Genomic DNA, 17,497 nt, shown 5'->3' with positions numbered 1-17,497 from the left:
AATCGTGTTTTGGGAGACTAAAACATAACGAGACTAATGCCAGTTTTCGTCTGACGAGATGGGAACGAGACGAAAATGCGCATGTTTCTGTCACATGTTCACAATGTGTGACATTTTATGTGTAGTTAGCCTGTATCGTAGCAATGTCTGGTTGTATCAGTTATGTGATGCCCCCCCCCCCCCCCCCCCCCCGCCCCGATTCACCAGTGTTTCCTCTCCAGTCTCCAGGCTTGCACCCACGTTAAGATTTGTTTTCTTTTCTTGGCCAGAGAGAATATGCAATGTTGCTTTAGCATCTAAAGGTCCGTGCTGAGTGATGAACACACACTAAATGTAACTCACAGCGTTAGCATAGCATTTGCGTTAGCACTAGGCTGATGCTAACGGCGAGCATCCTCTTAAACTCTCGGACAACTTGTTTTTGACTTTGTGGTATCCAGGTGGGTATAAATAATTGAAAATAATGTGCTGTTTTCCTTTTGAGTGTATTATCACCATGGCGTTGTACCAATGTTCATTGAAAATATTGTAGATGAAAACCTTTTATTCATTAAATCAATATTTAATTTATTTTTCATTTACTAATTTTTTATTAAAATATTTTAATTTTACAGACGAAAACATTCTTAGTAAACGTTGACTAAAACTAGACAAAGACAAACACATTTTGAGATTACTAAAATATAACTAAGACTAATAAGTATTATCGGCCAAAAGACTAAAACTAAGATGAAAATTGAAGCAACACTATGTACCTTTCAGTTTTGGTCAATTTTAGCAAGGTTAGCGAGTTTTGCCTAAGGAAGACTGCGTTTTCCATGAGGACCAGCGCACAGCCGCTGTGTCGTAAAATCATCAATCAATCAAAAATTAATCTCCCGGTCGCCTGCAGATGGATTAAAGAACGTCTTTGTTTCCAGGGGTAAGTAGTAATAAGTAATAAGGCAATGAATCCAGTTGTGGCTAAACAATAGCATATGATGGTTAGCAACCTGTGGTAGTGTGGCTAACCCCCCCACCCTACCCGAATCCGAGTTCGGTTGAGGGGGTGTGGGCGTTACGCTAGCGAGTGAAACCCGGGCCAACGTCTATTCTGTATATCCTGATAGCCTCCCTGTTTTCTTCCTCAGAAAAAACTTTTTTGACTCTCTTGCTGCTCTGCCATCTCTGCAGAATTCGCGCGAAAGCGTACGCATTGACTTCCGTTTTTATAACGAATGGGGAAAGGGGGAAGTGACGTATGCCGTAAAGCAGTCAGCACATTTGTAGTTCTTTTTTTTTTTTGTGTGTGTGGCAGGAGTCCTGCCATTCTCCTCAAAGTTAAGTAGTGCCGGTGAAAGCAATACAGACATAATCAAGATATAAAAGAGGTGTCATTCAACTAGTTGTCAGTTAACATATCATTACAAATGTTATGAAAATATTTTATAAAGGTTGTAAAGTTACTTAGTGTTGCTTTTGTACACAGCTTTTGTACAGGGAAAAGGTCACCTGTTGAGCCAGAAGAGGAGCCTACAACAAAGTGCGTTCTGCATAATATGTGGCTAAAAGCTAACAAACGAGGCATCAAAAACGAATGCACTGAAAGCACCATACCTCATGCGGCCGAGAAACCTTTCTCGATTGTGGAAGAACTCATTATGCCTGCAACCAAGGATATTGGCCATCAACTTTTAGGAGAGGTAACTGTTTAAAAAAGGTTGATTCAGCATATTTTCCCTGCACTTATTGTTCGTTTTTATCTCCGTTGTGTTATTTTTACTGTCATTTTCTGCCACACAGTGCCTGTCCGTGAAAAAAAGGCCCACATCACCGTCCGTGGCGCAAAAAAGGCTGGGGACCACTGATGTAGATACCGTATTGGCCCGAATACAAGACGCTGTTTTTTGCATTGAAATAACACTGAAAAAGAGGGGGTCGTCTTATACTTGCGGTCTAGACATTATACCCATTCACGACGCTAGATGGAGCCAGATATCATTGAAGCGATGTTCTGTCATGAGAGATCTCAGCTACGCTCCCCATTCACGACGCTAGATGGCGCCAGATATCATTGAAGCGATGTTCTGTCATGACAGATCTCAACTACTCTTTTTAGTTTAACCAGTTTGCATTATTTTATAGCAATGTTTTTCCTAATTCAGTTTTGTTTCAAGACTACAGTTACAGTTAGACTTCACTTTGATGGTTAATGCAGTTATTGCAATTTTGTTGTTTTATCACAATATTTATTTACATTTAAAATTTTATTTTTATTATTTTATATACCCACAAGGTTTATTTACGGTACATTTAAAAAACCAAGAAGCCATTCATTTACGAATGTGAATGCACTTTAGTTTACATATTTAAATGTTCAGATATTAGGATTTGAATGAGGCAAAATAACATGCTTTTTCTCTCAAATATATTGTTATAATCATCTGTTTCAGATGTACTGTAATTATTTTCTGTATAGAAATTAATTTGGTGTTCAAAAAGTCTTTTTTCAAACTTGAGTCTTGAAAAAGAGGGGGTCGGCTTATAATCAGGGCCAATACAGTAGTTGATTTTGTAAGTGGGAATGTTGATTTAAAGGAAACCACCGGCAGAAAGACTTGTAGTTCTTAAAAGATAGATGTTAATTAGGGCTGTCAAAATTATCGCGTTAACGCGCGGTAATTAATTTTTTAAATTAATCACGTTAAAATATTTGACGCAATTAACGCACATGTCCCGCTCAGACAATATTCTGCCTTTTGGTAAGTTTTACAGCAAGGTTTTTTGTGCTGTCTAACAGCGAACTCTTGTGGTCGCTTTGCGACATGGTTTATTGCTTTCTTGCCAGTTCAATATGGCTGCACGACGTCTCGGGCTGACGCCTACGTTGTAATGTTGTGCTTATATGATCCTTGGACAAGATTTGTCCGTAACTATGGTTGTTGTAAAGAATGTACATATTATGTTAGTAAGCGAAATGTTACATTTTTTGTATGAGACGCTTTTTGTTTATGGTTAGTGAACCTGTATAGCGTGCTAAGCTAAAGTTGTTGCTAATGCAATGCTTGTGTACTTTTTTTTGTAGTTTCACTACGGTCTAAAGAGGACAGTGGTTTGAGGCCATTTTATTAATAAATCAGATGAAAAAGAAAGAAGTCTGATTATTAAGGCGTCGTTCACTAGCTGTCTAGCTTTGGAAAAAGTAGACGCTTCGGAGTGAGGACAGCAAAGACAGATTTAAATGACAGTAGAGAGAAATGCCCACTAGTCCTTATTTACCGTATGTTGAATGTATATATCCAGCTTGTGTCTTATCTTTCTATTCCAACAAATTATTTTACAGAATATATATATAAATTACAGAAAAATATGGCATATTTTATAGATGGTTTGAATTGCGATTAATTGCGATTAATTAATTTTTAAGCTGTAATTAACTCGATTAAAAATTTTAATCGTTTGACAGCCCTAATGTTAATATGTGTTATAATAATTTGATATTAAAACCCCTCAAAATGTTTTCGTTTTTATAAAATTTGAAAACCTTAACTAGTAGGTTGCCATTGTTGTTAACTACGTCACTCGTTAGCTACATCGGACTGTCGGTTCTGCCCTTTCAATTTGAACCCAAGCAGAAAAGTGAGGAGGAGGACAGCACCGTCGATATTTCATAAAACAAGCAGCAAAAGAAATTAAATGAAGGTCTCCAGCGGGATTTGAACCCGCATTTCCCGTAACGAGCACATAGACCACAGGACAATACTTTGACGTGACGTTAGAGTCATTCTTTTCCTTATAAAGCAATCGCAACCCACATGCATTATCTGTCTGTGCGGTACAACCTGAAAGGGAAACGCAACTGAAAAGAAAGTGCGAATGGTTTGACCACAGAATTAGAAAACACGGCTCACTTCAGACAGCAAGTAGACAACAATAACATAGGGATTACGTAAAAGTGCTTATTGAACACACACACAAAAAAATAACAACAAAATCATGCCAGACATCATACTAGCTTCGCTTGCTAGCTAGCAGAGCTATTCTCCTAGTCCAGCGCACGTAAAACATGGCGCCCTCAATAGGGAAAACATGTACTAAATATTATAGATTTTTAAATCATTGGCAATAATATATGTGTTTCTAATAACATATTTTCGTAAAAGAGAACAATTCTGGCTTATTAGAGCCTTCAAGTCTTTCAGTCCGAGGTTCCCTTTAAGGTTGATCTACCATCAATCTTCAGACACAACCAATAATCCATGCCTCTGATCGTTCTCGTCGATTCGCACATATTTGCTATTTGGGTTACTTGTGACATTGTCTCCATTTTTAATCAGGGCTGTCAAAATTCTCGCGTTAACGGGAGGTAATTAATTTTTTAAAATTAATCACGTTAAAATATTTGACGCATTTAACGCACATGCCCCGCTCAAACAGATTAAAATGACAGCACAGTGTTCATGTCCACTTGGTACTTGTGTTTTTTGGTGTTTTTTCGCCCTCTGCTGGCGCTTGGCTGACTGATTTTATGGGTTTCAGCAGCATGAGCATTGTGTAATTAATGACATCAACAATGGCGAGCTACTAGTTTTTTTTAATTGAAAATTTTACAAATTTTATTAAAACGAAAACATTAAGAAGGGTTTTAATATAAAGTTTCTATAACTTGTACTAACATTTATCTTTTAAGAACTACTAGTCTTTCTATCCATGGATCGCTTAACAGAATGTTAATAATGTTAATGCATTCTTGCTGATTTATTGTTATAATAAACACAGTACTTATGTACAGTTTGTTGAATGTATATATCCGTCTTATATTTCCATTCCAACATTAATTTACAGGAAAATATGGCGTATTTTAGAGATGGTTTGAATTGCAATTAATTACAATGAATTAATTTTTAAGCTGTGATTAACTCGATTAAAAATTTTAATCCTTTGACAGCCCTATTTTTAATATTTGCCAACTATGTATTTCATTGTGTTTGAAACAGTCCCAATCACTGTCTGTGTTCTCACCACATTTGCACTAGTTCCCTCGAAAACATGCACCTGTTAGTTTTTGAAGAAAAGTAAAACACAAAAAAAGCATTCTTTCCGTTTCTCTTAAAACCATTGATTAAGATTTTGAATCTGTAGTTCATAATCTGACAATTACATCCAAAATGATCCGAAATACACTATTCGCATGAAAACTAAGAAGAATGTCAGGGTGACCACCCACACCATCGTTTCATGGCGACCACCTGCCGAGGCCCGAGCACTGCCCACATAATGTACTTGTTCCTTTATCTTTCTTACCATTGTCACGGTGGAAGGAAAGCAGACAGGAGATTACCATAGCAACGAGGCTGGCCTGTTGCTACGGAGAAATGACGGCGAAAGAGGGTAGCGTGATAGGAGGGGGGAGCGCGGCAGAGGATGACACCTGTTTTACTTTTTCAGCATATGTGAAAAGGTAATTAATGTTCAAGTGCGGTGAAATGAAGTGCACAATGCTTTATTTCTCTTCCTCATTCATCTTTTCAATGCAGATGCACTAACGCAAGGTCACTATCCTACACTTGTCATCATCAATGTGCTTGCAAACTTATCCTAAGGTTGCCTCTGTTGTGCGTTTGGATGCAAAGTGCCTCTAAATTGATAAAGTGTAGAAACCTGATGGCACTTCAGGAGCTCTAAGTGCATTTATTGCGCTGTCAGAACAATAAAAATACATTTCTCCCTTGCCAAGCGTCTCGGAAGTTTACACTACAATGCTCTGAAGAGCTTTTCGCATAAACAAAGACTTACATTAAATAATGCGAGACAGACTTAGTTCTTTATAAGCATGAATAAATGATTATCAACTCATTCACTGCTTGTCGTTTTCAGAACACAATACCCAATATTGCTAGTTATTGGATTTGTGTTTTAAAGCAATAATTGGTCAATTTTCAGTTTTTTAGCGAGTGAAAGCCAGGCCGATGTCAATTCTTGAGTGTCCTATTATCCTTTTTTTCCTCCTCAGACAAAATTTTGTCTTTTTTGCTCTGCCATCTTTGCAGATTTAATGCGAATGCGTTCGCATCGACTTCAGTCTTTATAAAGAATGTGGACATCCCCTCACAATCCCATCACGGTGCTGGGTTATGGCTGCCAGCCGGGAACCTGGCAGCCACAGTAATAGGGTGGTAGGTGGGGCCCACACATTTTTCTATGGCATGGCTCCCGAGGCGTGGCCTCCTCTCTTCCTGGGCTGCCGGCCGCGGGAGTGGGGGGAGGTCGGGGCTCCGGTCTCGCGTCACCCCACGGCGGCTCCTCGGCATTCCCCTGCCTCCGCCTTCCCCTCTCTTCTCTAACTGGGTATCCGCCCTGTGCTCCGCCGCGGATCGCTGGCTGGGCGACGGTGTATCGGCTGGATGTTACCCGCTACAGCGGGGAACCCTGCCCTGCCCTGGGCTTGGTGGGCCGCTGGGGGCCCCGTGGCGTGCCGTGTTGGCTGGGGGGCTGCGGCGGCGGCTCGTGGCCCGGGTGGGCGGACGGGGTTGGGGACGGGTGTGGAGTTGGTGGTGCATCCCCTCTTGCCATCCCCGAGGGCCGGTAGATGGGCGCGCGGGTGGCTTGGGGGACCACCCTGGATTCTGGGGGTGGGACGAGGGCTCCTTTGCTGGGTTGCGGGAGGAGGGATGGGCAGCGCTGCCCCCCCCAACCCCCCTGGCACGCCCTCCCTTCCCGGGCTGGCTGGGTGGGGGCCGTGGCCCTGTGTTGGCGCCCGCTTGGCGTCTCCGCTCGTCTGCGTGGCTGCTGCGCGCCCGGCAGGGCTCGCGTGTAGCTGGATGTTATTGGGCGCGCTCGGGCAGGGGGTCACGGTGCCGGGATTGGCGATGGGGCAGCGTAGGGTCGGTCGCCAACGGGCTTACACTCACAAGGGATTCACACGATTACTGGGTTCTTGATCAAAGAGATGATTTGTGTACACTCTACCCCTTTCTATCACTTAGCTTATAGACTCCCCCACCTTCTTTCCACTCTTTCCCTGGTCAACAGGCCCCCCACATGGTGTCAACCGGAAATACATTTAGCTGACGATAGCACCAACATATTAGTAGTTAGTGTAGTTAGGCGTTCAATGTATTTCTTGTTGTTGTTTGTGTTTCTTCTCTTTCTTCTCGTGTTTCTTTTCTTCTGTTCCCCCATAACCCCTTTCTGTTCGCTGTTTTGTCATAATCAATGGGGTATGTAAAATGATCACAAAGGGAGTATGTCAGACTCTCAATGTGAAACATTAAAACTGTTCAGAATATCCGGGCACTTAGACTTCCATTCTCCGTGTCAAACAGTTGAACAGGACAGGTTTGAAAAAAAAAAAAAAAAAAAAGAATGTGGAAAGTATGTGTATGTGGATGTATGCCTGTAAAGCAGTGAGCACATTTGTAGTCTTTTTGTGTGGCAGGGTTCCTGCCACCCTCCTCAAAGTTAATTAGTGCCGGTGAAAGGGATACAGACCCTGATAAGATAATTAAGAAATTGTTATTAAATATTTGCTTTGCCAATGAATGCTCACAATAAAGTTTAAGTTGATGATTGATTAATATAATAGAACGATCTTGGAAACTGTATAGTGTAGTCTAGTATTGCATTGTATAGTTCCCTCCCGTTCTCCTTGCACAATTCCTCAAAAGGCGAGTGCCTTCTATCCTTATTTTGGGTAATTTTATAAATGTCAGACTAAGGATTGATATTTGAACTTGACATTTAATTGGTCCTTCGAGCCGGATTGCGAAACACCTGGAGTTCAAGATATTAAAGAAGTGTCATTCAACTCGTTGTCAGTGGACATATCATCATAAATGTTAAATAAAGGTTGAAAAGTTAGCTCGTGTTGCATTAATGATTTACAACACTGTATCTTACAAATTGCTAGTCTCATATCATGATTGCCTAAATCACATTTCACTGGCTTTGGAAAACAGGAAAAAGCATATTTGTCTGAAAACAAATTGGCCTTTTTTAAACTGATCTTGTTTTGGTTTCTAAAAAGTAGAAATGTGACCGAAAATTTGGCGACAAAAACATTTGTTCGAAAATAGCTAAATTTTCAGTTAAAACACTGAAAGTTTACCATTGGGTAGTTTGAAGAATCATCGTCCTCTTGTGATCAAACACTGCGAGACATGGTAATGTTAGCTGTTGTTAGCTGTGTGTTGCAGGCGGCGACATCTTAGGACAGTTTTTTTATTCTGTATGCTGAGCCAGATGAGGAGCCTACAACCAAGTCCATTCTGTATAATATGTTTCCTCAAAGCTAACAAAAGAGGCAACAAAAGCGAATGCACTTATGCCTCGTGGCGAACCGTATTGCTGAAGCCAAGAAAACTCCACATCTGGAGAAGAATTCATTATGCCTGTGACTAAAGATATTTGCCATCAAGTTAGGCTGCTGTTAAAAAAGCTTGATTCAGCGTATGCTGAGTTACACCACGCCAGCAAATGAAAGCCGGGCCAATGTTTATTCTTTAGTATCCTTTTATCCTGGTAGCCTCTCATTTTTTTCCCTCCTCTTCTTTTCTCTTGTTTCTCTGCCACCTTTGCACTACTCATCAGATTGGAACAGTGGGTAGGGCTTACTGACACTATTCTTCAGTGGTTCACATCCTATCTACATGATAGGGATTTCTTTGTGTCAATCGGAAACCATCAGTCAGAACGAACCAAATTCACGTGTGGAGTCCCTCAAGGGTCAATTCTTGGACCACTCTTATTTAACATCTATATGCTTCCGTTAGCTCAGATAATGGAACAGTATGACATCTCCTATCACGCCTATGCAGATGATACACAACTGTACATTTCTGTGTCCCCACATGATTATAGTCCCTTAGTCACCCTGAGCAAATGCATTCATCAAATCAATGAATGGATGTGCCAGAATTTTCTCCAGTTAAATGTGCAGAAGACAGAGGTGATCATTTTTGGGCCAAAAGAGGAAAGGTCAAAGATAAGCAGCCAACTTAGCACAATGTCACTTACAGCTACAAATCAAGTCAGAAACCTTGGCGTAATTATTGACTCAGACCTAAAATTTGATAGCCATTTAAAGTCCGTCACTAAATCCGCTTATTACCACCTAAAAAATATAACCAGAATTAAGGGGCTTCTGACTCAACAAGACATGGAAAAACTTATGCATGCATTCATTTTCAGCAGATTGGACTATTGCAACGGTATATTTACAGGTCTTGATAAAAAATCAGTCAGGAAGTTGCAGCTGGTACAGAATGCTGCAGCCAGAGTCCTCACAAATACAAGGAAGCTGGACCACATTACACCAGTTTTGAAATCGCTACACTGGCTTCCAGTAAGTCAAAGGATAGACTATAAAATACTACTGCTCGTCTACAAAACACTTAATGGCCTTGGACCAAAATACATGCTTGACTTGTTAGATTCCTATGAGACATCTAGACCCCTAAGGTCGTCTGGAACCGGTCTTCTGCATGTTCCAAGAACAAGAACCAAGCAGGGTGAGGCAGCATTTAGTTATTATGCTCCTCACCTCTGGAACAAGTTACCCGAACGTCTGAAGTATGCTCAAACTGTTAGCTCTTTTAAATCAGGGCTAAAAACGCTTCTGTTTAGCACTGCATATCTATAACTGTCTATATATTTCAATCTACCTGCTTTCTATTCCTCTTGTTTTTATCTCCATTGCTGATTTCAATTATTATTATTTGTAGTAGTTTTTGTTTTACTTTTATTTTATTTATTTATTTTTAATCTGTGATTAAATGCGATCTTTTGTCTTCGTTTCTACGTTGTGTTGATTTAAATGTGATTTTTATGATCTTCATGTGATGTAAAGCACTTTGAATTGCCTTGTGTTGAATTGTGCTATATAAATAAATTTGCCTTGCCTTTGCCTTTGCAGAATTCACGCTAAAGCATCGACTTCCCTCTTTATAATAAATGGGGAAGTGGGGATTTGACGTATGGCGTAAAGCAGTCAGCACATTTGTAGTTTTTTGTGCAGCAGGTAAAGCAGTCAGCACATTTGTAGTTTTTTTGTGTCGCACGGTTCCTGCCACCCTCCTCAAAGTTAATTAGTGCAAAGCGATACAGACCCCCTCAAAATATTAAAGAGGCGTCATTCAACTTGTTGTCAGGCGACGTATCATCACAAATAATATGAAAATATTTCACAAAGGTTGAAAAGTTTCCTAGTGTCGCTTTAAGTGAATTCCTGTTCAAATTCCTTCAAATTTCAAATTTACTGCAAATAATTTTGCCTTTCGTGTTTGAGTTTCATGTTGGAAAATGAAAATGGAAGCCTCCCTGGTGAGGTGTTCCAGGCATATCCCACAGGGAGGAGGCCATCGGGGCGACCAAGGACATGCTGGGGAGACTATGACCCCCGGCTGGCCTAGGAACACCTTGGGATCCTCCAAGAAGAGCTGGATGAAGTGACTGGGAAGAGGGAAGTCTGGACTAGCCTTGGATTTATAGACTTGTAGGATCTAATAGGCCACAATTGTTCTCTTTTACAAAAATGTGTTATTAGAAACACATAAAATATTGCCATTCATTTAAAAATGTATAATATTTAGTACATGTTTTGACCTATGGAGGGCGCCATGTTTTTATACCCGCAATGGACGCTCGGGATGATGACGTAGATCAGGGGTCCCCAAACTACGGCCCGCCTCCACATTTGGTCCGGCCCCCTGAACATTTTTTTTTTTTTTTCTCAATAGTGTTATTTATTTCCTGGCTTTTTTCTGTGAAGAACCCAGAGAGGGTTATTTGGTTATTATCTATTTAATTAAAAGTGTTATTATTTATTATTATTATATTTTTTTATATTATAATATATTATATTTTTATTTTATTTTTTAAAATTTTATTTACTTTTGTTCCGTGAAGAATCCAGAAAGGGTTATTTGATTGTGGCTTTCTGAAAAACAATACATTTTTACATTTAGGCACTCCTGCAATCGTCACACTTTTTCTGTTACAAACTGACCCGGCCCCTCATCAGAGAAGGGAAAAGTTATGTGGCCCTCACAGGAAAAAGTTTGGGGACCCCTGACGTAGATTGTCACTGTCACTCGACGAATACTATCGGGTTACTGCAATTCCTACTACGCGGCGAGACGTCCAACTCATGAGTACCCACTATTTGTGTTTTTATTGAGTCTTATAACCTTTTCATTGCCTCAAAACACTTTTTGCATGTTTTTCTCTCTCATACTTTTAAGCATTGGGTTTTGTTGTGATAGATTGAAAGCAGATTGTTGATCTGTTGACCACATTAGTCACGTAGCATATTTAAACCCCCCTTTTTAATATTACCCTGTTTAAGTATTTTCTTAAGGCATCTTTAGTATGTTCTGTCTGTATGCATCTAAACAAAACAAGCTTAAAGCACACGGTAGTACTTTGGGTTTCAAATTCGCCTCTTGTAGGACGTTTTGCCGGTGTAGCACATTCCGGTTTCGTCATATTCTCGTCTCATCCTGTCTTTCCTGTTCATTTTGCTTTTGCTGCTCGTTTTGTGAAATATCGACAGTGCTGTCTTGCTCATTACTGTTCCTCTCGGGTTCGAATTGAAAGGGCTGAACGGATGACATGTTTATATCGCTAGAGTCATACTCTGTAAGCCCGGCAGCATAACCATGTGACGTCACTAGTTAAACTAATTTTACAAAATGTATAAAAACGAAAACCACAAGAGGGGTTTCAATATCAAATTACTTCAACTCATAATGACGTTTATCTTTAAAGAACTACAAGTTTTTCTATCCGTGGATCCCTTTAAACTTCAACGTACCATGTGCTAGTCAACCTTCAATAATATTAGTGCATCAATTTTGTGAGGAATCAGTCTCATCGTTTCAATTCTTTTGAAGCTCACTGTATTAAAGACACATACTTGCATAATAGCAAACGTTCAAAAACCATCCTCATACTGTTCTTTTTTGACTTGAAATTTTATTCAGGGTGACTCATTTGTCCATGAGCAACAACAACATTGAAAGCATTGATGTATTCATGCATTCAGAGACACATAGAGAAATCTTGTATAGCATACATTTCTGAGATGAATGACTTCCAACAGTGAGTCACAAACGTCAAGGTTCAGAGCAAAAGACACTGCATTCATCGTTTTGTTCATTCTCTAAACATAACTTGCGAGTCATTTAAGTCTCTGCAGGGATTGAACGGCGCAATATCCGACATTCAAACACTTTTGGAAGTAAATCGCCTTTATATTTGATATGCTTGTTTATTAATTCATTCGGTGCACCTCCACTGATGTGATTAATTTAACAAAACTTTAGTCATATGGATCTGCTAAAATGTGATGCATCACACGCATAAAATTTGGGCTCCATTTTTTTGGGGGGGGGGCTCTGAAAAGGACGATGCCGATATAAATGAGCAAATTTAAATTATTACGGTTTTAAAGCATTTTGTGGGAAATTATAAAAACAGTTTTTTTAATACTCCCCCCAAAATATTATATCAACACATAGACACTACACCGGTACCTCTTCTTACGAATGTCTCTACATACGGAATTTTGAGGTTAAGACACGCCTCAACAGGAATATATTGCCTATTTTTACGAAAGAAATTTCATGACACAAAAGGCAAAAATACAGTATGGGTGGAACATGCAGTTTACTGAACGTAACATACCGTATTTTCCGCAATAAAAGCCGCACCTCATATAGATCAATATTGGCTAATCATGACATGACATTCACTTTAGTGCAGCTTAATCTAGTGGATACATAACGCAACCCCAACCACTACTACTACTACTACTGCCCCTTAATAATGCTGTGCACCCTTCATATAAAAACACTTTTAAAATAGGCCGTTAATTGAAGGTGCGCCTTATAGTGTGGAAAATATGGTACTTATAGCTGCTCTGCCATTGGCTATTGCCTAGCATTCCTGGCATCCAATCGGCTGGGCGGGACCTCAACTGTATGTGTATGTGTGTATCCCAGCGTCCTCCTCATTCACCTTTCATGTTCACACAGCTTTACATGAGAGTATTAACTTTTATTCTTAACTCTATTCATGGTTTTTTACATCATGCACAACTCTAATTGTATGTTTATTGTGCAATAATCTAATTGTAACATGTATTTGTCACATGTTTTGATGCATTTTTATGCATTATAAAAGATTTACGTCTGATTTTTTTGGGGGTGGGGCTTGGAACGGATTAGGGCATTTACATGGAAAACGCGTTTTTACTTACAGAATTTCAAGTTACGAAACTACTTCCAGAACTAATTAATTTCGCAAGTAGAAGTACCACTGTGTATATTAGCGATGCAATGATTAATCAATTAACTCGAGTAATTTGATTAGAAAAAAGCTTTGAATCAAAATTTTGCTGCTTCAAGTCTTCATATACTTATGAGTAGTGTTTTAATGGTTTTGAAAATGTTTGCATTTAGTTTTATTGATTTGGGTGTAGAAACTGCCCTCTAGTGGCAACAATGAAAATGACATAACTCTTTTAACATGGCAGAATTGAGCTGCTCCCTGCTAAGACCTACATAAGGTAAGTTTGTGTTTGAGCGAATGTTTTTTTTTTTTTTTAAATACATTTGTAATTTAATTTATAGGTATATTTAGCTGGGTTTTTTTTTTTGTGGGAATATGTGTTTGAACGATTTGTTAGGAGTATTGTGAAAAAAAAAAGTTAGCATTTTATAGCATTTAAGCATAGACTTCATAATGATATTGACTGGTCAGATTCGACCTTCACTGCGCCATGCCATCTAGTAGGGGCCCACAATCCGCCTCAGTTATTCGCAGTCAGTTGCAGCGACACATGCAGCGATCCAACGCCTGATTTATGTTGAAAAAGTACTAAAGCTGTACTGCATACAAACAGAAAGGATTGTCTAAGGAATGATTTGTTCGAGGATTCAAGGTCATTATTATTATTTTTCGTTTTTTTCAAAAGAATTTTCAACGTAAAAAGCTCTTTGCTGTAAGGCTGCCGCCACATTGTCTAATAGGCTAGCATCATTCTTTGACATACTTACATAAAATAAATGGCAACTGCACGTTTTTTTTTCTTCTTTTAACCAAGAATCGAGACTGTTTTATGTCTATATCTATAAAGATTTCAGGGATTTAAGCATTTATTCACAAGAATTTTCAACAAAAAAGCTCTGTTTACATATGGCGGCCGCCACATTGACAAAAAGACTAGCATTGTACTTCGACATATTTACGTAAAATAAATGCTAACTGCACGTTTTTTTTTTTTTTTGCTTTTAACTAAGAATCAAGACTGTTTTACGTTCATAGCTATTAAGAATTCAGGGATTTAAGCATTTATTCACAAGAATTTTCAACGAAAAAAGCTCTTTGTCTGTGATTCCACTCGGTCAGCTTTGACGGCCACGCCAACAATGCAGGCCCCCCATTATTCAGCTCCGCGCCCCGTGTCCAGTCAATATCATTATGAAGTCTATGATTTAAGCTAGCGGACTTTTGCTATGCAAGTCGGCCAATTGTTTTTTTGTTGTACTTAAATCCGCCTTTTTATTTTTAATACCATGTGAGGCTCAGCTCAGGTATTTTAATGTATTTTTAAATGAAAGTGCAATTCTGCATAGTTTAAAAAAACACTGAATTTTTTTTTTGTAATCGCATGTAATGGCTCTTTTGAAATTGCAATCTTAGCAAGCCTTTGTTTTACATCTCCTGAAATTTATTCTGTAACGCATTAAATGTTCCTAATCCGATGACTCGATTATTCGAACTAACTAGTTGTTAGATGAATTGACTAAGATATGTGCATGCGTTAAAGAGTGTATACACTATATATGTACAAAGCTGTGCATGAATCACCATTGACTCAAATTGGCATCCGAGTGGGCGTGGAAAAGCGAAATCGGATAAAGACAAAACTAAATTAAAATAACGCGCCTACGTTCAAAAGGTAGCTCATGAGTAAGTCCATTTGAGGCTGTTTAAAGCTGTTTGGTGAAGATAAAATGCTCTACAAGTACACAATTTACTGTTTAGCATTCTGATTCAATTGGATTTTTCACGGAATTTTGATTTTCAGTGTTACATAGTGCAAGTTTGTATAGTGTGTGCATATAAATGCAGTATTTATAGAGAGTCCCAAAAAATGCATACTCTTTAGTAGTTGGTAACCAAATTGTCAATGGATTTTTGTAGATTAAACCCATAGAATCAATGATGGCAGGAGCCAGACTAAACTTTGAAGGAATAACTCTCAAATGCTACCGAAGTATGAAAATGCAGTTCAAGTGTGAACGTGTCAAGTTATTAGCTGCAAAAGGGTGTATACATTTTTTAGGACAAGCTGTATAGAGTGAGAGTGTGCATATACTGTATATGCATACATATATTTCTATATACAGTACAAATGCATATTTACACAGACAATTTATACAACTCTTATACACTGAGGGAGGTTCCTCAGGCTTTTGGTAAAACGTAAGTAATTTTTCAAGATTTTTTTTTCTCCGCAAATGTGGCTACAACATTATGCTGTTTTAGAAATCGATTTTAATAATAAAAAAAATCAAAATAAATCAGAACTGAGCATGATTTGCATTGGACCTGTAAAGGTGTACCTAATAAAGTGGCCGACGAAACCAAAAACACATGGGGCAGAGTCTGTCTTTAAAGGAATTCAAGAATACAAAATGAAGATAACAATTTAAAAGAAGAAAAAAGTTCCTCCAATTCAAAATTCAACCGAGTCATCACCAGGGGCGGACAAATAAGCGCCAGGGTCCGGGTGCGAGCCGGCCGTGGCCCCCCACCCGATGGCCCCGTACAGGTTGTGCTCACGCTTGGCCGCGTGCGCGAGTGCCCTCCTGCGCATCATCTCCCCCTTCCACATGGACGCCATGAGCAGACTGGAGAGCAGCACGCCTCCCAGCGTGAGCAGGCACAGACCGGCGATGACGCAGCGGTCCAAGTGTGCGCCCAGTCGCGCACGTTCCCGCTGGAGCCGCTCCATCTCGCGCGCCGCCACCGCATCCTTCTCCTCCGCGGAGACGCGCACATCCCGAGGCACCGCGTACGAGATGGCCACCAGGGAAATGCCCGTCACCAGGCAAGAGACGGCAGCGATGAATCCATAGTCCACCGAACCCTCTGAGGAGAGCTCTGAGTAGTAAACTTCTTCCTCCTCATCATCCTCTTCTTCCACATAGAACTCACTCAGCCGCTCCTCCTCGGGGTCTCCTACGCCAGTCAAAGGCGTCTCATCCTCGGCTGCGCTCGGGCTCTCTTCCGCGGACGTAGCCGGCGCTCCGGCGCGCGACTGCCTCCCGGGGCTCGTCGTTACCCCCATAGATGAAAAAGCGGAGGAAGCGGGCGTGACTCCAAAGTTTGCAAAGTGGCGCTCATCTTGCGCGCGGCGGACACAAGGAGGAGTGAAGAAGGCGTAGAGGCTGAAAAGAGGAGTCGCACGTCATTTGCACAATCTCTTTTCCATCCTCCTTGGCAATTAGTAGAGAGCTTGTGGCAGACCCCTCCCACGGACTCATAGACACCAGGATGTGCCAACAGTCAAATATATGCGGGCTTTTATTGCTGCTCTCAACTCGATGTCTTATTAGCACAAACACAGTGGGATCAGGTGGGAAAGCGTGATTTTCAACAAGAAATAAGCAAACTCCAATTGAGGAAAAGCACGATGACAGTAGTGCATTAGAGAATGGGAGGACAATTGGCATAGGGGGAGTTTGACTTGTTGGGCAGGGGGGGGCTCAACATCTTGATGACCCGAAACGCAGTGTCAGCAGTAAAATTAACTTACAAAAATATTTACAGTGGGGAAAATAAGTATTTAGTCAACCACTAATTGTGCAAGTTCTACCACTTGAAAATATTAGAGAGGCCTGTAATTGTCAACATGGGGAAACCTCAACCGTGAGAGACAGAATGTGGGGGGGGGGGGAAACAGAAAATCCCATTGTTTGATTTTTAAAGAATTTATTTGCAAATCATGGTGGAAAATAAGTATTTGGTCAATACCAAAAGTTCATCTCAATACTTTGTTATGTACCCTTTGTTGGCAATAACGGAGGCCAAACATTTTCTGTAACTCTTCACAAGCTTTTCGCACACTGTTGCTGGTATTTTGGCCCATTCCTCCATGCAGATCTCCTCTAGAGCAGTGATGTTTAGGGCTGCCGTTGGGCAACACGGACTTTCAACTCCCTCCACAGATTTTCTATGGGGTTATCTGGAGACTGGCTAGGCCACTCCAGGACCTTGAAATGCTTCTTACGAAGCCACTCCTTTGTTTCCCTAGCTGTGTGTTTGGGATCATTTTCATGCTGAAAGACCCAGCCACGTCTCATCTTCAATGCCCTTGCTGATGGAAGAAGATTTGCTCTCAAAATCTCTCGATACATGGCCCCATTCATTCTTTCCTTTACACAGATCAGTCGTCCTGGTCCCTTTGCAGAAAAACAGCCCCAAAGCATTATGTTTCCACCCCCATGCT

The 17,497-nt window shown here is 40.2% G+C and overlaps 1 protein-coding gene across 1 annotated transcript; it reads right to left on the bottom strand.

The window, feature by feature from the left end:
- Positions 1 to 11,949: 11,949 nt before the first annotated feature.
- Positions 11,950 to 16,522, bottom strand: LOC130910652 (transmembrane protein 74). Its single transcript, XM_057828128.1, has one exon. It carries the CDS (start codon positions 16,334 to 16,336, stop codon positions 15,722 to 15,724), a length of 615 nt encoding a protein of 204 aa, XP_057684111.1. The 5' UTR covers positions 16,337 to 16,522; the 3' UTR covers positions 11,950 to 15,721.
- Between the last annotated feature and the right edge of the window lie 975 nt (positions 16,523 to 17,497).

Source organism: Corythoichthys intestinalis, chromosome 22 (assembly GCF_030265065.1).
Source record: "Corythoichthys intestinalis isolate RoL2023-P3 chromosome 22, ASM3026506v1, whole genome shotgun sequence".
NCBI lineage: Eukaryota > Metazoa > Chordata > Actinopteri > Syngnathiformes > Syngnathidae > Corythoichthys > Corythoichthys intestinalis.
The sequence above is the reverse complement of the archived record's forward strand: the minus strand, read 5'-3'. Positions and strand labels throughout refer to the sequence as shown.

Coding starts and splice junctions, on each gene's coding strand:
- LOC130910652 (XM_057828128.1), bottom strand. CDS start 16,336: ATGGGGGTAACGACGAGCCCCGGGAGGCAGTCGCGCGCCGGAGCGCCG.